We start from the raw sequence: 20047 nt of genomic DNA, 5'->3' as shown, positions 1-20047 counted from the left end.
GAGCCGTGTGTGGCAGATGGTAACTGCTGTCCAGGTTTTCACTGTGACTATCCCTTACTAGGTTTGGTTTCTCTTTGGCTCTGAATATTTCTATGGGCTCTTCGTTTTGCAGCTTTATGCTGTGGACAGACTCTCATTTCTCCTTGAAGACACCACTCTGTGGTGGGATCTATATAGCCCTCCCCTACGTGACCACCTCTCAGTGTGTCCAGCCAGTCACCCAGCTGTGACTTTCTGTCATGACTCTTCAGGACACAGTGTCTCTTCTGTGGCTTTACTTGTCTACAGGAACTGTGAGCATGAGCTATTTCTTCCTCTTGTTTCTATTTGTGAGTCTGAGAGATAGAAGGTAAATGTATACTGAATGGATAAATGGCCCTCCCCTCCTCCCCTTAAACCCAGCACCCGATGCATTGTGCTTGTTATTCCACTCAGGAAGAAATGGACTGAGCCCTACTTTTTAGATACGAAAACAGAGGACTAGGGTGATTGATAGACAACTTGCCCAACAAGGGACAGTTCCTTTACTGTCATCTTGCCGATGTTGACACCTGTGATCAGAGCATTTCTGCAAATTTGTCTTGGAGTCTCCTTCTGACTTATTTATGAATCTTGTAAGAAAACCTCACAAAAACAAACATTAATTTTGGTTGCTCTCAGGAAAGACAATTTCCATTCTCATCATCTTGATTCAGCACATTTGTCTCCAAATTAACTTGGATCAACTCAGAAACCCACACCACCATCAGGGGACAAAGACATGCTAGCATAAAGCACATTTAAGTAATCAGAAGACAGTGGCTGAAGTGTATCCCAAAGCAGGGCCAAAGTTTGTCTACACTCCATTGCAATCTTTTTGATTGGTTTAGAGATCGGGCCTTGGTGGAAAAAGATCCTATGGCCCTGTGCTGTTAGTTTATACTTTCTGTGACAACTTTATTAAGGTAAAAATTATTTATCTTGTATGGTTTACCCCTCATAAGTACAAATTGTCAGTTTTTATATATTCACAGCTGTGCAACTAACACCACCACCTAGCTTGAGATTGTGTTTATCACACCGGAAGTAGTTACACCCTCTTCATTTCCTGCAAACATTAATTTATCTTTGCCTATGAATGTGCTTATCTGGATTTTGTGTAAGTGGAATCACACTATTTGTGGTCTTTCGTGATTGGCTTCTTTTATGCTGACATATGATTTTTCAGGGTCATTCTTCAGTTATATCACCCTATTTTATGTCTAAATAATATTTCATTGACTGGATACATCACATATATGCACTATTAATTGATTGGCATATGAATTATTTGTACTTTTTGGCCAATGTAAATAACGCTGCTATAAATATCTGTATATAAACAACCTGATTAAGTGGAGAAATAAAATTTAGTATATTTCTCTAATGGAATAAAATTCAGTTATAGAAAGCAATGGAATACTGATACTTGCTAAAACAGGTATTAAACTCTGAATGCATATGAAACCAAAGAAACCATTTATTTCATGATTTCACTGATAAGAAATGTCTTTCATAGGCAAACTTTTAGAGACAGAAAGATTACTGGCTCCCAGGGCTTTGGTCTTGGGAAGGAAATGGGAAGTAGATTGCTAAAAGGTGCAGAGTTCCTTTCTGTGCTGAGAAACATGATACAAACTGTGTTGGAACAACTTGTGAATAAAAGACCCTGAAACTTATATTTATAAGATTACATTGTATCACAAAATAATCAGCAGTCTATGTCAATGTGTGGCATTCAGTACCCTGCCAGGCACTGTGGCACACAGCTAAGAAGGAAAATGCCCCTCTAGGGACTTCTCATTCCAAGTGTGAAGTCGAAATTTGAACTCATAGAGTGTAATCTGGCAGTGTGCCACACTGTGCTAGTTGCTGGGTGGAGCCTACATTCAGAAAGATCTCAGCACCTCCAGGTATCAGCTACAGGACTTTAGACAGACTTCAGATGTTGACTGTTCCAGTATTTATATAGCTCAGACATAGTATTATCTGTGCCTTATGACACCATGAGTCCCTGTGGGCGGGAGTCATGTCTTAGGTCCAGCTTGATTCCTCTGCTTAATGTTGTGGTCTGGTTCACAGGCAGGATTATGTGTCTGTGAATGAATGAGTAGCTGCTATTTTTGAAGCCTCCTGGTGTGTCCCTGGGCAAAAACCATCTTCAGGCTTGTGGCTGCCTCCTCTGGGCAGCCTGAGGTTGGTCTGGACAGGAAGACATGAATTCACCAACTGACTTCATTCAAGGGTTTCTTTTTCCCAACTGTTAACTGCTTTCTCTGGTGCTCTCCACTATGGTGACTGGAAACAATGTTTGGGTACTCAAGAGTGTTGTGATTTCCTCTCTGGTAAGATAGCCAAAAATTGTGGGTTGGGTCAGAGAGAGAGGGAAACAAAAGGCTATTGAAATAAGCCTTAATTGGCTTTTTTTTTCTTTCTGTTCTTTCTTTTTCTTTTGTTCTTTTTGCGTTGACCCAGCATCAATGCTCTGAATTGTGTGTAGCTTCTGGGTGTTGGCTTAATGAGAACTTGTTTTCTTTCGTTCTTCTGTGAAGGTACTCTGTGTTAAGTTCTTTTGTTGAATATCCTTTGCTTGCACTGGACTTTTCTTTATGTTGATTTTTTGCTTCGTTTTTTTTCATTTCCCATGCTGTTCAGTTACTGGATGCCAGAAGAACCAAGGTTTGTCCACTCTTTGCAGCTTATTTGTTTTGCGCTGCGTAGCTTCACCTCCTCGTGTGTCTGAGTGTGTTGTCTGTGTCTCCATTTCTTCCCTTTTGCTTGCAGAGGCAGTAATCCTGTTTACTAAACCTGTTCACAGCTTTATTTGTAAAAAAAAAATAAAGTCCTCGTTTGTGTCTACTTGTATTGGATGCTATTAATTTCATTTTTAAATGGATATGCATTTATCATGGAAAATAATGGATAAAGAACATCTTAGGAAACAAGGAATACTGAGTCTGGAGTGTTGTGGGCCTAAGAAGGTGTGTTTCATGAAAGTTTCCCTCTAACCCTTTCCCTTCCTAAATTAAACACCGTAGATGTATAATTTCCCATGTGGTTGACACTAATATACCGTTTCTGTGTGTGTGCACATATCTCTTCTCCTAAGACATTCAGAAAGCATCACTGAATTAACTACCCTCTTCATGTGCTGTCCCATGCTTCTGAAGTCACCGTGGAGGACTTCATAGCTGGCCCCTGGACCTCATGATTAACATTCCATCGTCATGGTGTGGTAGCGGCAGAGAGCTAGCACGTGGCCCGTTTATTAACTTTCCTCCTTTCTCCTCTCCCACTCCATCTTTCTCACCGTAGCACCTGCAGTTGACCATCCAGGCCCTTCAGGATGAGCTGCGGACCCAGAGAGACCTCAACCACCTCCTGCAGCAAGAGAGTGGCAACCGGGGAGCGGAGCACTTCACCATCGAGCTGACGGAGGAGAACTTCCGCAGGCTCCAGGCGGAGCACGACAGGCAGGCCAAGGAGCTGTTCCTTCTGCGGAAGACGCTGGAAGAAATGGAGCTGAGAATCGAAACACAGAAACAGACTCTCAATGCCCGAGATGAATCCATTAAAAAGCTCCTGGAGATGCTGCAGAGTAAAGGGTTGCCATCCAAGAGCCTCGAGGATGACAACGAACGCACGCGGCGGATGGCAGAGGCCGAGTCTCAGGTCAGCCACTTGGAAGTGATTTTAGACCAGAAGGAGAAGGAGAACATACACCTCAGAGAGGTAAGAGCGTTCAGTCAGCTTCCCCAAGCCTTGCTTCCGTTATTGAAACGTATCAGTCAGCGATCTCACAGGTTATGTAGCCTCATCCCCCGACACTGGCTCCCTGATCTGCTCTGCCCGCGGCTGGTAAAGTCGAATCTGGCATGCTCTTTCTTCGGCTCTCGTGTTCGGTTATTATTCACGCGAGTGCAACACCACAGTCACTCTCGGGTGCTTCCGGTCACTTTTCCACAGGTGACTATGGTTTTAGAGGCTTTTAGGGACAGGTCTGTTTAAGTTTGGTTGTTGGTCAAATCTCTCTTTGAAGAAACAAAATAAATAGGTGATTAGCAATACAGTGAACCCAAGTGTTTTTATAACTGATTCAGGGACAGGGTGTATGGAAAGCAAAACACATGTGTGTTTCTGAGAAGAATGGTAAAATGTACAGAGCAACTCTGAACATTTAGGTCTAAGATAATCCTCGTCTGTGTTTACATTTGTCTAGGACAGACTGTTCCAGGGGTTCTGAGTATGTGTTTTATCCTCAGTATTAAGTCATTTGAAGTCATCCGGAGGCAGTTTCTTTGGCTGGCCACCACTGCTGAATGTTGAGATGCTCAGATATCTGAGAATTTATAGTTAGTTAAAGCTTAGAAGAAAATGTGGGTGTCAGCCAGGGTTTGAAATTGTTACCACAGTTTTCTTGCTACTGTGGTAGAGATGGATCTAAAAACATCATGTAGGCAAAACTGGTAAAGGGAGACACATACCACGCAGCAAATTGTGAGCCTTAGATGTATTTTCTAAACACCAATGGCACTGAATACTAATCCCGGAGTCGACTAGATTTCTTGGTATTGAATACCTGTTTAGATGGGCAGCTGCCTTGAGAGTCCCTTGTTTGCTGTTAAGGAGGCGTGGCTTCCTTGCTGAGGCTTGCTAAGATACGGATGCTCCCATAAGGTTCCCTAACATTGTTTGTATTTGTTTGGAGTGCTTTAGCAGACTTTGGTCTAATTTTCAAACCTAACGTCCTCTACACTTAATCTCACTTGTTTTATTTTCACGAGGTCTTAGCCACATATTTTGGAAACCACATGGCTTGGTTTTGTATTAAGATACTTCAAGAGGTGTTTCGTTGGCCTGCTCTTTCTATTTGAGTTCCAAGGGTGTGAATGTGGTAGGCAGATTTCTAAAATGATCTCCAGTGGTCCTTACAGCTTGGAATTCACACCCTTGTGTAATTACTTTCTCTCGAGGACTGGCTAATTCTAGAGACTTGCATCTAAAAGATACAGTACAGCAGAAGCAATGGCTGTTGATGCCACTTCCAAGATAAGGTTACATACGACTGAAACTTCTACCTTGCAAGCAGAGCTTGTTGCCTTCATAGTGTTTTGATAAAGCAAGCAGCTGTATAGGACAGCCAGACGGTAAGGACATGAGGGCAACCTTCAGCCAACGTCCAATAAGGTGAGGAGGCGCTCAGCCTGCAAGCCAACAATGAAACCTGCTGGCAGCCACAGCTGAGCCTTCAGATGAGATAATAAGTGATAGGTTGAACACCTGAGCTGCAGCCTTGTGACACATCGTGAAGCAAAGGACCCAGCTAAGCTGGCCCTGGCCTTTGGACCCATAGGAAAAAACAAAACAAAACTATGAGGTAATGAACATGTGTCTTTTGAGTTGATTAATTTGGGAGTCACCTGTTGTGCTCCCGTGTGTGACTGACACAGCAGAGCAGCAACAGCCCCTCTGTTCCTCTTTGGGAGCCTCGAGTCTAGTCTACAGAAGAGCAGCGCACATCATGATTGCATGCAGATGGGTTAGGTTTTTGCAATGTTACTTGGGTTGTCTCAGAATTGTTGGAGGAGAGCATCTCTATCATTAGGAAAAGCTGCTGCTTTAGTTTGGGGGCCAAGGGATGATGGTGTAGATATAGCCGGAGCAGGACGCCAGAGAAACGGCCAGTTGCAGCACACACACACACACACACACACACACACACACACACACACACACAAAATCCCCCTCCCCATGCTGGGTTCTCGTGGTCAGAGTGGAACCACTGCTTGCAGCACACACACACACACACACACACACACACACACACACACACACAGAGTCCCCCTCCCCACGCTGGGTTCTTGTGGTCAGAGTGGAACCACTGCTTGCAGCACACACACACACACACACACACACACACACACACACACACACACACAATCAATCCCCCTCCCCATGCTGGGTTCTTGTGGTCAGCGTGGAACCACTGCTTTTCTGCTTTGGATTTTGCTTCTAAGTAGCACTTGAGAGATGCTGCCTTGGTTCCTTGGTGCGGTCATTTCCAGTTAAAAGAATAGAAACACAATTCATATTTTTTCAGAAGTTGATCGGTTCTCACAGAGGTCTGTTGTGGATGTAGATCATGCTTAGACCCTTCACATCAGTTTGAGAGGTGTTACAAAAGGGACATCCTGCACACCCAACTAGTTTTCAGTGATCATCAAACCAATCAGATGAGCCCTAACCTTGGCTCATCAAGAACAGACAATATGTAAAAAGCATGCCTATGTTAGAAAACATTAATTTTAAACTTGGATTCAATGAACATAGTTTAGAGGTTTAGAAGAAACTCCTTTTCCAAGAGAAGATTGTAATCTCTTGTGAGGTCCTTGGTTAAATTTTTAGGAATTTGGGGACCCTGCTCTCAAGCCATTGATCACTTGAAATTGGTCATGGTTGGAATATTTACATCTTAGAAACTGACAAATGCTACTTTTAGATTATATGGAACTGTTACTCCTATCTTCCAAATAGACTCTTGTCTCTTCAGCTTACATGCATTGATGAAGCAGTCTGATCTGTGAAGAGATGGATGTGAAACTCAGCTGAGTAGAACCTCCATCCAACATATGGTGAGGACGAGCAGGGCTCATCCATTCCCAAGAGCCATTCCTAAAGTTTAGCAGCATACAGCTGATAAAAGTGCAGGGAAGACTTACCAACAATATTAGCAAGAAGGGGCGTTTCAGAGCCTGGAAGTTAAAAATTGGAAGAACTGTGACTTTAAATTCATTAGCCATTCATAGTTCAAAATTTCCCCAAAGTATCTGAGTGGTTGGTATTGTGTAGATGCTGTGTGCTGACTCCACTGAATTCCTAGAGACGCCTCATTCATTTGGTAGTTCATTTATTCACTAGTTAAGGGAATCATTTGTGTGTTTGAAACAGGGTCTACTTAGTATTCCAGATTGGTTTTGAATTTGCCATATAGCCTAGGCCGGCCTCAAGCTTGTCATCTTCCTGTCTTAGCCTCTGGAGTCCTGGTGTTACAGGTGTGTGTCACTCGTTGCGTACGTTTTTATTAAGTATCTCTTTGAAAGTATGAAATGATAACTGATAGTTCGGCTCGACTTTCGTTGTGAGAAATAGATGGAAAAAAAGAAAGTGTTATGAAAGGGAGAGTGAGGCACAATGCCCCGGGTGAGACCAAATTCCAGTTTGGTGGTTAGGAAAGGTTTCTTGCAGGGGCCTACGGTCATGATCTGAGACTTCAGTGACACCAGCTAGCCAGCCAGGTGAGGACCTCAGACGACTGTTTCCCTCATGTTCTGGGAGGTAGGTGCTACTATTTGCCCATCTTCCCTGGGGGAACTGAAGGACAAGGGACATCAAGAAGCTTGCTAATGTCACATAGGTAGCAAGCGGTAGAGATGTCTTATGGATCAGTTGACTTAGTCTCAGCTCTTATATCATTTCATTATGTCCCCTTCCTAGGAGCATCTTTGCTGGAGTGTTCTAGGCAGGGCAGACATTTTGTGGGGTGATTGAAAAAAAAAAAGGTCACTTCTAGACAGAGGACTTAGGAAAGGGAAGAAATCTCAAAATATGTGACTCACTTTTCTCTTACTGCACTGGTGTTCTTCGTAATCATGTTTCTGAACTATAAAACACATAATACACAAATAGTTGTTTCCCATTACCGAAAGTCTGGGTTATTTCCTTCATTAATTATCCTTTAAGGCAAATTCCACTGTAAGCTGTTTCCATGTTTTCTACGGAGGCTAAAAATGCGCTTCTATCACAGTATTTTCATTTTTTTAGTAGAACAATATGTCTGACAGCTTTCGTTATTAAACCAGTAAGAATAACTCAGCGCGAATATAGAAACTGCCTGACCTCTGCTAATTGAAGTGAATTTAAAGCAGGATTTAAAGTGTACTTGAGGTTTTTACTCCAGTGTGTTCCTGATTCCTTTTTCATTATGTGCAGCTCAGCCAGGTTGGAGCTGTGGTGCAATGCCGGGGGAATGGAGTGCTAGTGGCTTTATGATTCATATTCAGGCGGAGGTTGGACCTCACAGATATCCCATCTCCAGGCCTCCTACAGTCCATTGTTCCAGGCACTCTGGAGCTGGCAGAAACTGCACATGAGGCAGAGTGGCTTACTTTAGTGTCCTCTTGTTTTTCTGTGGTCTGGAAAAGGCTGAGAGTGAAACCACTCCTTTGTGGAGCAGGAAACAGCAGCAAGAGCAGCAGCGGTAACAACAACAAAATAAATGTGATGATCTCCACTTATTTGGAACGCTCAAATCATTGCCAGGAGCTCCAACTGACATGCGGAGGGTTGGCCAAGACTCAGTATTACTCACTGTGTCATCAATGTGTTTCCATACAGGTTGATTTGATAAGACAGTGTTTGATGTGATAATGGCTTACCTTGTACTCTAGCTTTTTCTGCAAACATGCTGTTCCATCTAAACTTTCCAAAATACCATTGATCTCACTGAAGAGAGAAAAAACACACTAGGCTATTCTTACATTTATTAGACTTCTACTTCTTAAGGGGTCTTAGAGCAGAATCAGAGGTCTTTGGACTTGCCATACTGTAGGGTGCTGGGTAGAAGGGTCTATCTTGTGCTGCTATGGGTGTTGATGTTTGATGCTGATTTCTTGGGGGACGGTTAGCTTTTCTTCAGTAGTAGAAGCAGAAGAACACTCAAGCCACTGGGACTAGGGTTACTAACAGCCCAAGGCCAGCAAAACTCAGGTCACAGAATCTGAGTTTGTCTTCTTTGCTGTGAGGAGGCAGTGAGAAGTAGATAATGTGAATTCCTGGTCAATGTCTGTATCTATCTAGAATGTTCTGAGGCCAGTGGAAGATCCACCAAGGCCAAGGTTGTCACTTTGGTATTCTTGAGCTGTAAATCTTTTATCAATGGCTCAAACCTCCCTCATATAATTTCTGCTCAAATTTCAACATGATGCTCCAGTCAGCCCCCACCCCCTGTCAAAACCATGTGGCCTCATTTTCTTTAACATGCTTGTCCTTGGTTCTGCTGACTACACTCCAGTTTTGCTGATGTAGGCATATCTAATTCTGACTCTACAGATTCAGTGCATTCTATTTCTATTCATAAGGCTTATCACAGAAGATATTCTAAACACACGAACTTAGCATTTTATGTACAGCATCTTTTATAAGATTTCTTTTCCCATATATTATAAAAAGTGCGCAGTTATTTCCTATTTTAATATAATGCATTAAAAAAACCCAATCAGTATTCAGTGAGTATTCTCATACCTCAATATGGCCTGTAGATGTTCAACAAATATTTTAATGAGTGGAAATGATTTAAAATCCTTAGAGAATTTCTTGGTGGTTTATTTTGGGTACATATTGAATATAGGCATTAATACTATGAGAGTATCCATGTCAGCTTTGTGATTAAAAACAGATCACACTAATGCTCACTTTGTGTGTCCTATGCTATATTGCGTTGTAACCATCCTTAGTATATACGTAAAGAAATCGAGACACAAAGTAGTGAGTTATTGTCCCCAAATGGTGTGCAACAAATGTTGGAGCTGTCACAACTCGGTTTGGCTCAAGCCTTGTGCCACTCTTGGGCTGTTCACTAAGAGGACAATGAGTAACACTTAGATGCTGTGCAGTTTAAAGGGAGGAAAGCTGGTGACTGGCTTCATGTGTGGCCGGTTCAAGAGCAGGAATTCTTACCAGAAGTTTTGGTAAGTATTTGGTAGTCCCTCCAAAGTCACTACATATTACTGGGAAAACTGGTGTCTTCTCTTGGGGTTCTTAGTCTTGATAAAAGAATTTAAGAACTGATTCACAGGGAAGCTCAATAACAATTTTATTAGAATTTAAAAGAAAACTCCAGGGCAGACAAGCTGTAATCTTGGCCAGTTACCCGGGAAGGGGCTAGAGGAGGAGAGAAAACCATGGCACTTCTAAGTAGCCGCAGGTAGGCAGGTAAGCAGCCTCCTGAAGGGGACGAGAGCGTCAGAGAAAGAGTGAAAAAGCCCCAAATACTAAAGAAGGCACACTTAGGCTCTGGCCAGTACCCAAAAGAGATGAAAAAGAAGAAAGAGGAAATGTTACACCTTTCTGAGTCAGTACTCAGAAAAGCAGGCAAACCTAACGGAGTCCTACAGTGGCTCCATAGTGACTGTATTAGGGGTGGGAATTCTGGGAAGAAAAAGTACATTATCTCATTAACAGGTAATTTACTCATCCTGTCTCTTTTAACAACTTTCGTTTTTATTTATGTGTCTCTCTGTGTGTACCCGTATGTGGGTATATGAGTGCAGGGCCCATGGAGAGCATTGGACCCCTGGAGCTGGAGTTGCAGGCAGTTCTAAGTCTTTCAGAATGGGCCCTGGGAACTGAACTCCAGTACTCTGAAGAGCAAGTGCTCTTAACTGCCTAGCTGTCTTTCCGTTCTCTTTAGCATGGCTTAAGATGGTTTCACCTTCCCAAGGGGTGGTCCCTCAGCTGTGTGACTGACCTGCTCACCTGGAATGTTGTTCTCCATCCTGGCCAGAGATTCCATTCTCTTGACTAGAAGGAACTAGTTTTCTTTTTATGGGCCTTTGCTACTACTGTAGCAGAAGAATCTGACGGTAAAAAAGCATGGTTAGAGACGAGACCGTCAAGTTAAGGCACAGATGTGAGAATGATGCTGGGTTTAGGAAACTGGGTTGGGAGCAGCTGAAACTCCGCCTTTCAAGAGGCAAAGGAACAGCTGAACAGCTGGTTTGGGTTTAGGTCTTTGAGAACTCTTGAGTGCTAGACACAAAAGATTGGCTTTTACTCCATGAACGCCAGCGAGCCTTTCAAAGCATTTGCCCTGGGGAGTGTGGCATACGATATTGATCAGTTGAGAGTGGATTTAGGAAGAGACAAAGTCAGGGAGTGAAGTTAGAAGGATGTTGTGGCTGTTTAGATGGGCAGTTGTCTAATCCGGGTGGTGGCCATGGAAGTTGAAAGGATAGTTCATCTCTAACTGTAGCTAAGGCATTGATAACTCATTAAGTGCACACTGGGAGCTTCAAGGAGGAAAAGACAACTATTGTGAGTTTCTATGTGGGCAGATGGTGGGACAATGGGTAGGTGAGAATTACTAGCAGGAGTACAGAGGCTGAGGAAAAACTCTGGATGCCTTGGGTTTGTTGAAATCCTGCAGCCATGGTTGTGAATACAGGGGAAATGATATGAAGTCCTGCCTAAGCACATAGAACATTTCTCATGATTGGTCACTTGCAATTTTTTTTCATGGAAACCTGATAATTTGTGGCCACCAAGCCTTCCATGTACATAATTCTATGACCTGCCATTTCTCATATACTAGATTGCCATACTTCTTCTTTGTGCCTTTTATGAGTAAACATTTAATTTTGACTGTAGTATCTCTTGAGGTTATGTGGGGTTTTCACTGACAGATGCCAATGCAATAAATTCTCCTTGTTCTCAGTAGGTTCCATCTTCCCTATACACTTCATGGAGAATGGGTGCCAAGGAAATATTTCAGAAAATGCTCCCTTTGTACCCAGGTTAACAACAGGGCACATCCAGAATGAGAATTTCATAGCTTTACCCTCCCCTTTCAGATGACATGCGGAATATGCACCAATAATTCATTTCTGCTTGGCAACTTTTGCTTGGTCTTCAGATTCTGATATATCCTTTAAAGTTGAATGCTATATACTAATTTGAGATGGGTCAGGTCTTACCCCTATTGATTTTAATGAGTGTAATAGGCTGCTTTTTACAGTAACAGACTGGTAGAGCCCCAGGGGGCCATTAGACACCAGGCAGTCCAACTGCTGAGAAAGGAAGCAGGCAGCAGACTGCTGTACAGTGAGAGGCCGGGGGAGGGCAGAGGATGTAGGGAAGTTGTGCTGGGAGAGGCTGACTACTGTGCTCATAACATTCCAAACAGTATTCTTTCGGTATCAGACATGATTTTATCACAATCATGATTTATTAAAATAGTCGCCACGAATAAAACCTCAGCCATAAGAAAGGCTTACGAGCACTTGTAGTGCGAATAAATCAGTGTGTTTCATAAGCTGTGGCCATGGGGAGTTGAGGCAGACTTGGCTACGTCAAGGTCCTCTTGTCTAAAGTAGGAGCACTAACTAATTCCTTACTGGTGGACGAGGCTTGGTAATTTATGGAACATGCTCATTTAATGATCCCCACAATCCAGGAAGGGCACTGAGGTTCAGGGAAACTAAGCTTTGATGATGTGTAACATTTACTGAACACACACTAGGATCAGCCAGTGCTAACTACTTTTTAAGAAGTTCCATTTTATCCTTGCAATGAGGTGGATGGTGGCTTTTTTTCCTCCTCATAGAAAGGTTATGTGACTGGTCCAGTTTCTCAGATCAAGTCGAGATGGGTCATGGATTCAATTTGAGGCATGTTTATTTCAGGCATCTTATTTCTAACCACTCCTAACCACATCCAGGGACTTCAGGCTGACCAAGAGTGAAGACCACACACTAGGATCTTGTCCTCTGACTTGTTCTGGGTCTTGTGACGCTGATCTCGACACACTTGGAAAGATGGAACCTCAATTGAGGAATTTCCCCCAGCGTATTGACCTGTGGATATGTCTGTGGGGCATTTTTCTGATTGCTAATTTATGTAGGAGGGCTTAGCCCACCATGGGAAGTACCATCTTTAGGTACACGGACTTAAGAAGAGTATACAAGAGATGCTGAATATGAGCCTCTTCCTGCGTGGTTCCTGCCCGAGTTCCTGTCCTGAATTCTTTCAACAGTGGACTCTGATCTGTAGGATGAAATGAACCCTTTCCTTCCCAAGTTGCTTCTGTCAGTGTTTTTATCACTGCAGCAGAAGGCAAACCGAAACAGAAACATTCTTTGGTAATGCAGAAACCATTTCAAAGTTAAAAAAAAAAAAAAAGCAGCTCTTATCTGTTTTCCTTGTTACATCTTGGTTTTTAATTAAAAAAAAAAAAATCAAGGCAAGGTCCCATATGGCCTAGGATAGCCTCAAACCCAGGCCAGTCTTCCTGTCTCAGCCTCCTGAGCGGTTGGGTTGTAGGCATGCACTGGCTTCTGGCCCCATCTTGTACAGGGCCTGTTGAGGGAGATATTATTAATCTGTGAGGTCCCTGAGCTGTGGGATGGGAGGATGGTGCTTGTAGAAGGTACATCATGAATAGGTCTTCCCAGTAAGGAATGATGCCCTCCGCACTAAAGAGAAAGTCCAAGCACATATGAGCAGTTGGTAGAAAAAGGAGAAAGGCAAGTTGAAGTGTCGTAGTAAAAATTGTGTTTACTGATATAGCTAGGAGTTGGCGAACTGTATATAGCCTGAGCACCAAATGCCATGCCTGTTCCCGAACCCTGGCCTTCTATTAACAGATAATAGTATTTATTTCTTTATTAATTAATCAATTTGTTTATTTTAGTGTTTAATTTTTTTGACAGGTCTTACTTTGTAGCCCAGTCTGGCCCGCAACTCACTATATAGCCGAGGCTAGACTCCAACTCAAGGTGATCTTCCCATCTCACTCTCCTGAGTGTTGGAATTCCAGGTGTGAGGCACTGTGCCTGGCTGGATTTTACCCTTTTAAGTGGTTACTTATAAAATGATCATATAATATCTCCATGTAATATTCTCTATATTGCCTCTTGGCTTATAAAGCCTAAAATATTTACAGCCTGGCCCTTTAAGGAAAGCATACAGACTTCTGATTCAGATAAATAAATACTTTGAAAAATCAAGACGTTTGGTAAAAAGCCTGTCAGCAATTAGCTACATTTTATTTCCCTAGCTTTTGAGAGGTTTTTCTAGCCAGAAGACACATTTTCTGTCTTTTTTTTTTTCTTCTTTAAAATGATTAGACTTGTAGTCCTGGAAATATTGGCAGTTAGCACAGATGGCTGCAGTTCTTTCAGGAGTGGTGAGTACCGGGATGGTAACTTCTGTGGATTCCAGAGGGTGTGGGGGGGAGGTATTCCCTAACTCTATGATGCACCTGACAAATCTATCGTAAAAGTTCCGAGCCAGTGAGGACTTCCTGGCCTGATGAACACGCGCAGTTGGGCTGGTGAGATGGCTCAGCAGGAGCTGGTACTTGTCATCGAGCTGGATTCCCCGAGTTCAATCTCTCGGACCCACATGGCAGACACTATGGAAGAAAGGTTGTTCTCTGGCCCTGACCCTGCGGATATGCTGTGCCCCGTAGGCCCCCTGTGGTGATTCGGATGAGAATGCCGTAGGTTCAGATGTTTGAATATTTGGTTTAGGAAGTGTGGCCTTATTAGAGGGAGTATGTCACTGGGGTCAGACTGTGAGGTGGCACAGCCATCTGCCAGTTTCAGTTTGCTGCTTCTGCTTCATGCCTGGGGTTGAAGATTTGAGCTCTCAGCATTCTAATTCAGTAGCCATGCCTGCTTCCCACCACACTTACCCACTGTGATGGCTGTGGACCCATCTCCCTTTGGAACTGTAAGCCTAAATAAAACGTTCCTTCTGTAAGTTGTCTTCATCGTAGCAATAGAAAAGTAACTCATACACCTCCCTTATAGATAAATGATTTTTTTAAAATCAGACTTTCTTCTTTTTTTTTTTATTAAGATTTTGCTTATTTGTATTAGTACCTGCATTTGTTGACATATCAGGCCTATACAATGAGTGCTTTAAACACTGGTAGCTGCTTTGAAGGAACTTACCTGAAAAAGAGCCTGCCCATGTGTGCTCAGGTCAGTTTACAAAATACTTCTGTGTAGTAGTTGTTGCATGTTTCCCCATTGAAAATGCTCAACAGGTCAGCCCAGGACACAGTCAAGAGGAGATCTTCAAACTCCCCAACTGGCCTGTGTCTCTAGAGCAGCCATGTCTCTGGGTAGGGTCCCTACTTGAGCATTTTCAGTGTTAAGGGAAGCCCCTGTGTATTGCTTCCTTCCTTTAGCCTAGAGTTGTTCAGTCTCATGACATTTAGGGCAGGAAAGTTCCTCATGGAGAGGGCCATGTTTAGCAGCATCTGGCGGGGGAGGCATGAAAGTGGCACTTCACCTACTAGATCAAGTAACAGCTGCATCCCCACCTTCAAATTCTGAAGAAGACACTGCCCCTGAAACGTGGCACCCAACATGGCAAAGCACTCCGGAAGGCCAGAGCAGTTGTGAGCCGATACATTATTCTGGTAGCTGGCCTAGGCCTGGGAAAAGTGCATAATTTCCCCGCCCAGGTTCTGGAAACTTCAAGGAAGGGTAAACCGCAAACACCATATTGTAAGGGCAGGGGACTGAAGTAGGAAACAGATGTGCTGAGTGGTGGGGGTGGAGTGGGGGGGGGGTTGAGCATGAAAAGCAACCGGAGTAGGGAAGGGGGTGGTGGGCAGGCTTGGAAAGGAGGAAGAGAGAAGACATTGGATTGAGAGGCACTGCCCCTAGTAACACCCCACTCCTTTGTCCATCCTTCCTTCCCTCTCAGAACATAGAGGTCTGCGTCCTGGAAAAGACATCTAAGGCAGGGATGGAGAGGACATCTTAGAGATACCAAGTTGGAAAGTTTGGATTCAGTGAAAATAAAAGGCATTTGACTCTCAGGAGCATTTATGGAGGCAGTCACGGATCCAAGAAAACACATAATCCTCAATTTCTGATCACCAGACTCTCCCCATTAATTGGCAGTTTTATTTTATATTAAAGGTTGTTGTCTCTGCTTTCCTCAAGCTGGCTTCGATTCTTCCTTTCTGCTTTTTAAGTAAATATTTCTCTACATGGGCTGCGCCCTACCCCCAGTACCACCAAGCTTCAGAATCATTTTTGAGTGCAGTGGTTTTATCACGTGGAAATGTACTGCAGATGTTCAGAATTACCTTTCCTTTCTCCTCTTTAAAACATTATGACCACACATGCTTTGCTCTAAATACTATTAAGTATTTTTATTATTGCTATTTAAAAAAACCTTGCCTCAGGCAGAGTCCTACTACAGCTTAAGTAAAGGTATGTATCAAAGTAGCAGTGACTATGTGACTGTGTTACATTAATATCTGAACTCATGTATGCTTTTGAATGTGTTTGAAACTTAATTGTTGAACCACTTGACCAGGTTCTCTGGTTTTAGAGAACTCTTTTCCCTTCCTTCACTCTAAACCATATATGGTTTCATTCACTCTTCCCCTTCCTGGACAAACATACTAGTTTTCTGTAGGCTAGAGATGTTCTCTATTTTCTGCATGTATTTTTGAACTCAGCCTGGTCACATAATGAAGTTGGCAAGGAACTGATCTGCCAGCATGAACTCATTAGTACATGGTTTTAACAGCTACTAATGGTGCAGAGTTCTATTTATTTATTTTTTTTTTTGCAGAGAATATCATAGATTTGTAGAAGGGTTTCTATATTCAAGTGCCCCATACTCTGCTGGTCATTTGTTAAGGAAATGCTTCAATATTTAATATAGCTCTGGTTTGCAGAGGTTAGCTGCCACTCAAAGCTCAACTTCTGTTAGGTTTATTATTATCTATTACTATTATTTTCTTTTTATTTCTTTTGGGTAGCCTTAGACATATTTCTCTAAAGAGTTCTGTGCCCACTCTCTGCAACTCTTTTTTTTTTTAAAGAATCAAATTTTGTGTGTGTGTGTGTGTATGTGTGTGTGTGTGTGTGTGTGTGTGTGTGTATGTGTGTGTGTGTGTGTTTGTATAGTGCCCATGCAGTCTAGAGGAGGGTGTTAGATCTACCTGGAAGTGGAGTTAAAGGTGGTTCTGAGCTGCCCACTGTGGGTGCTGGGAGAAGAGCTCTGGTATTCTACAAGAGCAGTGAATATACTCTTAACCCCTTAGCCATTGACTCCCGTTCATGCCCATTGCAGTTCTTTAACTGTTTGAGTCTGGCCTGAAGAGCTTCCTTTTAAACTATGTATACTTTTTTATTGTGCTGGGAATTAACCCTGGTTTAGACAAGGATATTTGGGACATTGCTTTTTTACATCGACATCTAAACTGGAATACACGGTGAGATGATTTTCTTTAAAGGGAGGAAGAGGTTTGCCATTCTAGCAGAGGCCACACAGAGAGAGTTGCAGTCTAATTGTGCCTTAGCAGAAATGGCTCTGGATGTTGGTATTGAACCTACGTTCCCAGCCATGTTCTTCCAGGTGGGGTGGTCTCTAATGAAGTTTTTTCACAATGCATGTCGAGCTTTAGACTGTTTTAAAGGCCTCGGCCTTAGCTGTTTTAAAAAGCAGAATACCACATGGTGCCTGGGTCCCAGCCAGTTGCACATTTGAAACTTGAGACGCTTTTAAAAAGCTGCCAGGCAAGGGCTCGGTGGGCATCATTAAGATTCCTCTTAAGCAGTGTGGATAGGTAGAATGATAGTGGGAGTTTGGTGGAGACTTAAAGGTGATGAATTGAGAGTGCTGACATTTGGCATGTCACATTAGAGGGGCCGTGAAACCCTCGCAGAACTCACTGATTTCTGCTTTGCTAGGCTGTGGTTGTCTTTGCATACATACCCACTCCTCGACTTGCCCTCCCGTGGACATTTGTGTCTTGCATAGAAGACTTGAGGAGTGTGTTCAAAGTGATTGTGTTTCTGGATATGCCCTCACCTGAGGAGACTGCAGGGCATTGTATATCTGAGATTTACTGGGCTTAGTGTATAGCTAAGGAAGGCTCATGCAGTCTCATTTTGGATAGTCCCATTGTTAATAGCAACAATATCATCATCACTAGCACCACTGCTGAATGGAAAATGCTTAGTGCTGTGCTCAGCTGCTCCTCAGAACAATGGTGTGAGGTGTAGGTGTTGACATTTCCCTATTGTTTAATCGGGGCAGTAAAGTAACTTTCCTAGGACCTCACAGGGGACATGGCCCATGAAGTGAGAAACTGTACCATCTCCTGTTGTGTGGCAGTCAGAATTACTCCTAGCCACTTCTTCCTGTACAGTTCTTCTCCTCTCTGGTTTGTTTTCTTTGAGCTTTTTTTCCCCCTAATAGATTCTCATCTGGTTTCTGTTATAATGCCATTTAAAATTGTACTCTTTCTTCCAGTTTTTTCATTTTTTTTCTCTCGCGTTTTAACCTGAACCATCTTTCTTGCCTTTGTGTGTCCTCTGTATTGTTTTAGGGGTTAACCTTGTTGTTACATTCCAAGTAGCTGTTCAGCACTTTGATTAGGAACCTGAAATTTGTAAGGTACTTCTAACCTGATACAATGTGAATCCACGTGCTTCTCCACTTCCTGTAGAAGAGTAGGATAGGGCCCACCTCTACAAAGGCCATTTATGTTTCCTTGAGGAAAGGTGAGGAAGGATGTCAGTTGGCCTTGCAAAGCTAGGCTGTTCTCCCTTTCAAACTACCTCCTTTTCTCTTCAGGCATTTTCCTTTCATCCTGGCATTTTATAGGTCACGTGTTGGGGTCCAGGTGTTTGTACTGATCTGCGAAAACTCAAGGGTGACCTCTCTACCATCTTGGTCTTACTTTGCGTTTGCTTATAGACATTACTATATTATGTGATAAGTATCTGTGTAGGGCTTGGTAAACTGACTTGAATATGACATATTTACCTCATGTCTGCTTCATAGTAGGTGCTCAGCAAGTGTTGGTTTACTGTTATTTAGCATACATATACCTGTTTCCTCTCAAGGCTATTCCCTGAGAACAGGAAACACCTTTTACTCATTTAATAAATCTCCAGCACCCCGCTCATGGTTCTTTATAATTATTGACATGTATCTGTCTCCTGGAAACATTCTATACAGCATATGAACAGACATGTATCTTATACATCTTGAATGCCAGACACTAAGTGATAGCTTATTTTAAAAACATAGGAAGAATGCATTCCCTAGCCTTTCTTAGCTCCCAGAGGCCAATGGCATGGCTTGGCTCATGGTCCACTCCATATTCAAGCCAACACTGAAACATCTTCATGTATCACTGAACCTCATTTATTCTACAACTTCTCTATACACGTTATATTCAAATTTTTAAATTTTTGAGAATTTCATACATAAATACTGTTTTTACATGATTTCCAACACTTCCTCTCTCCCTCTAACTCCTTATGTCCTTCTCCCCACTCCCTTTAAAGTTCTGGATATCTTCTTTAATTGTTGTTACATATGTATTGCATTCATACATACACATACATGCATAAATGCACCCAGCCGGGTCCATTTAGTGTTGCTCAGATGTGTACTGCATTTAGGAATGACTGATTGGGATTGTATCAGGCCCTACCCCTACATGAAGAGCTATGGGTAATTAATGGGTTCTGAGAGAGGGAGAAACAGTCTTCTACACGCTTTTGGATCTTTCTGTGAGTTTCCTTCCCATAGCTCTTACCTTTGTCTGACTCAGTTCTTCCAGTTTGGCACTACTTGTAATTTATTCTCATACGCTATTAGGACCATTGGAGAGAAACATTAATCTGTTCTTTGAGTAGCCTCCATTGACTAGAGAATGATGCTCAAACTCTGAGACGGGATATAGACTTTTCCAAGCTCCTCTGCTCCCATTTTCTCTCTCCCTGCTTCCTAGTTGTTCAGACTCCGGCTTTCTTGAACATCAACCCTCTGGTCTCTGTGTCTGTGCTGTTGAGCTTCCCCTGAAGCCCTGGCTCCCTTCTTCCTCTGTGTGGAGGAGAAGATTGTTGTCACTGCCGTCAACATAGCTGGAGTTTTTCATTTATGTATGTCTGATGCTATTTTAAACTGTTGATATGTAGTAACTCAGGGATTTAATCTTTACCACAGCCCCAGTGAAGTCTATTGATATCACCTTGTTCCAGGCTAAGAATCTGTGTCCTAGTCAGGGTGGTTACAAGGCTGTCTCTTGTGTGCATACAGGGAGTGCTAGGGTGGGGAGAGGGGGCATTTAGCATGGTTTTCCAGATCCAGGTCCATCAACCCAGATTTTCTCCAATGCTGGTTACCATGCCAGTCCCCTTAACTCTATGCCCATCAGTTAGGAGTTGATTTTGAAAGTGCATGGGACTTCATGAGGTTGCAT

At 42.8% G+C, this 20047-nt stretch overlaps 1 protein-coding gene across 1 annotated transcript in view; it reads left to right on the top strand.

Moving 5' to 3' along the window:
- Erc2 (ELKS/RAB6-interacting/CAST family member 2) overlaps positions 1-20047 on the top strand; it is a 690578-nt gene that overhangs the window by 119381 nt on the left and 551150 nt on the right. Inside the window, exons 2-3 of the mRNA XM_059273131.1 lie at positions 2674-2697; positions 3334-3750. Of these exons, the coding sequence (XP_059129114.1) occupies positions 2674-2697; positions 3334-3750 (441 nt within the window). The remainder of the gene's footprint in view (positions 1-2673; positions 2698-3333; positions 3751-20047) is intronic.

The sequence above is a fragment of the Peromyscus eremicus genome, chromosome 9, assembly GCF_949786415.1.
Source record: "Peromyscus eremicus chromosome 9, PerEre_H2_v1, whole genome shotgun sequence".
NCBI lineage: Eukaryota > Metazoa > Chordata > Mammalia > Rodentia > Cricetidae > Peromyscus > Peromyscus eremicus.
Note: the sequence above shows the minus strand (reverse complement) of the source record. Positions and strands in the feature narration are given on the sequence as shown.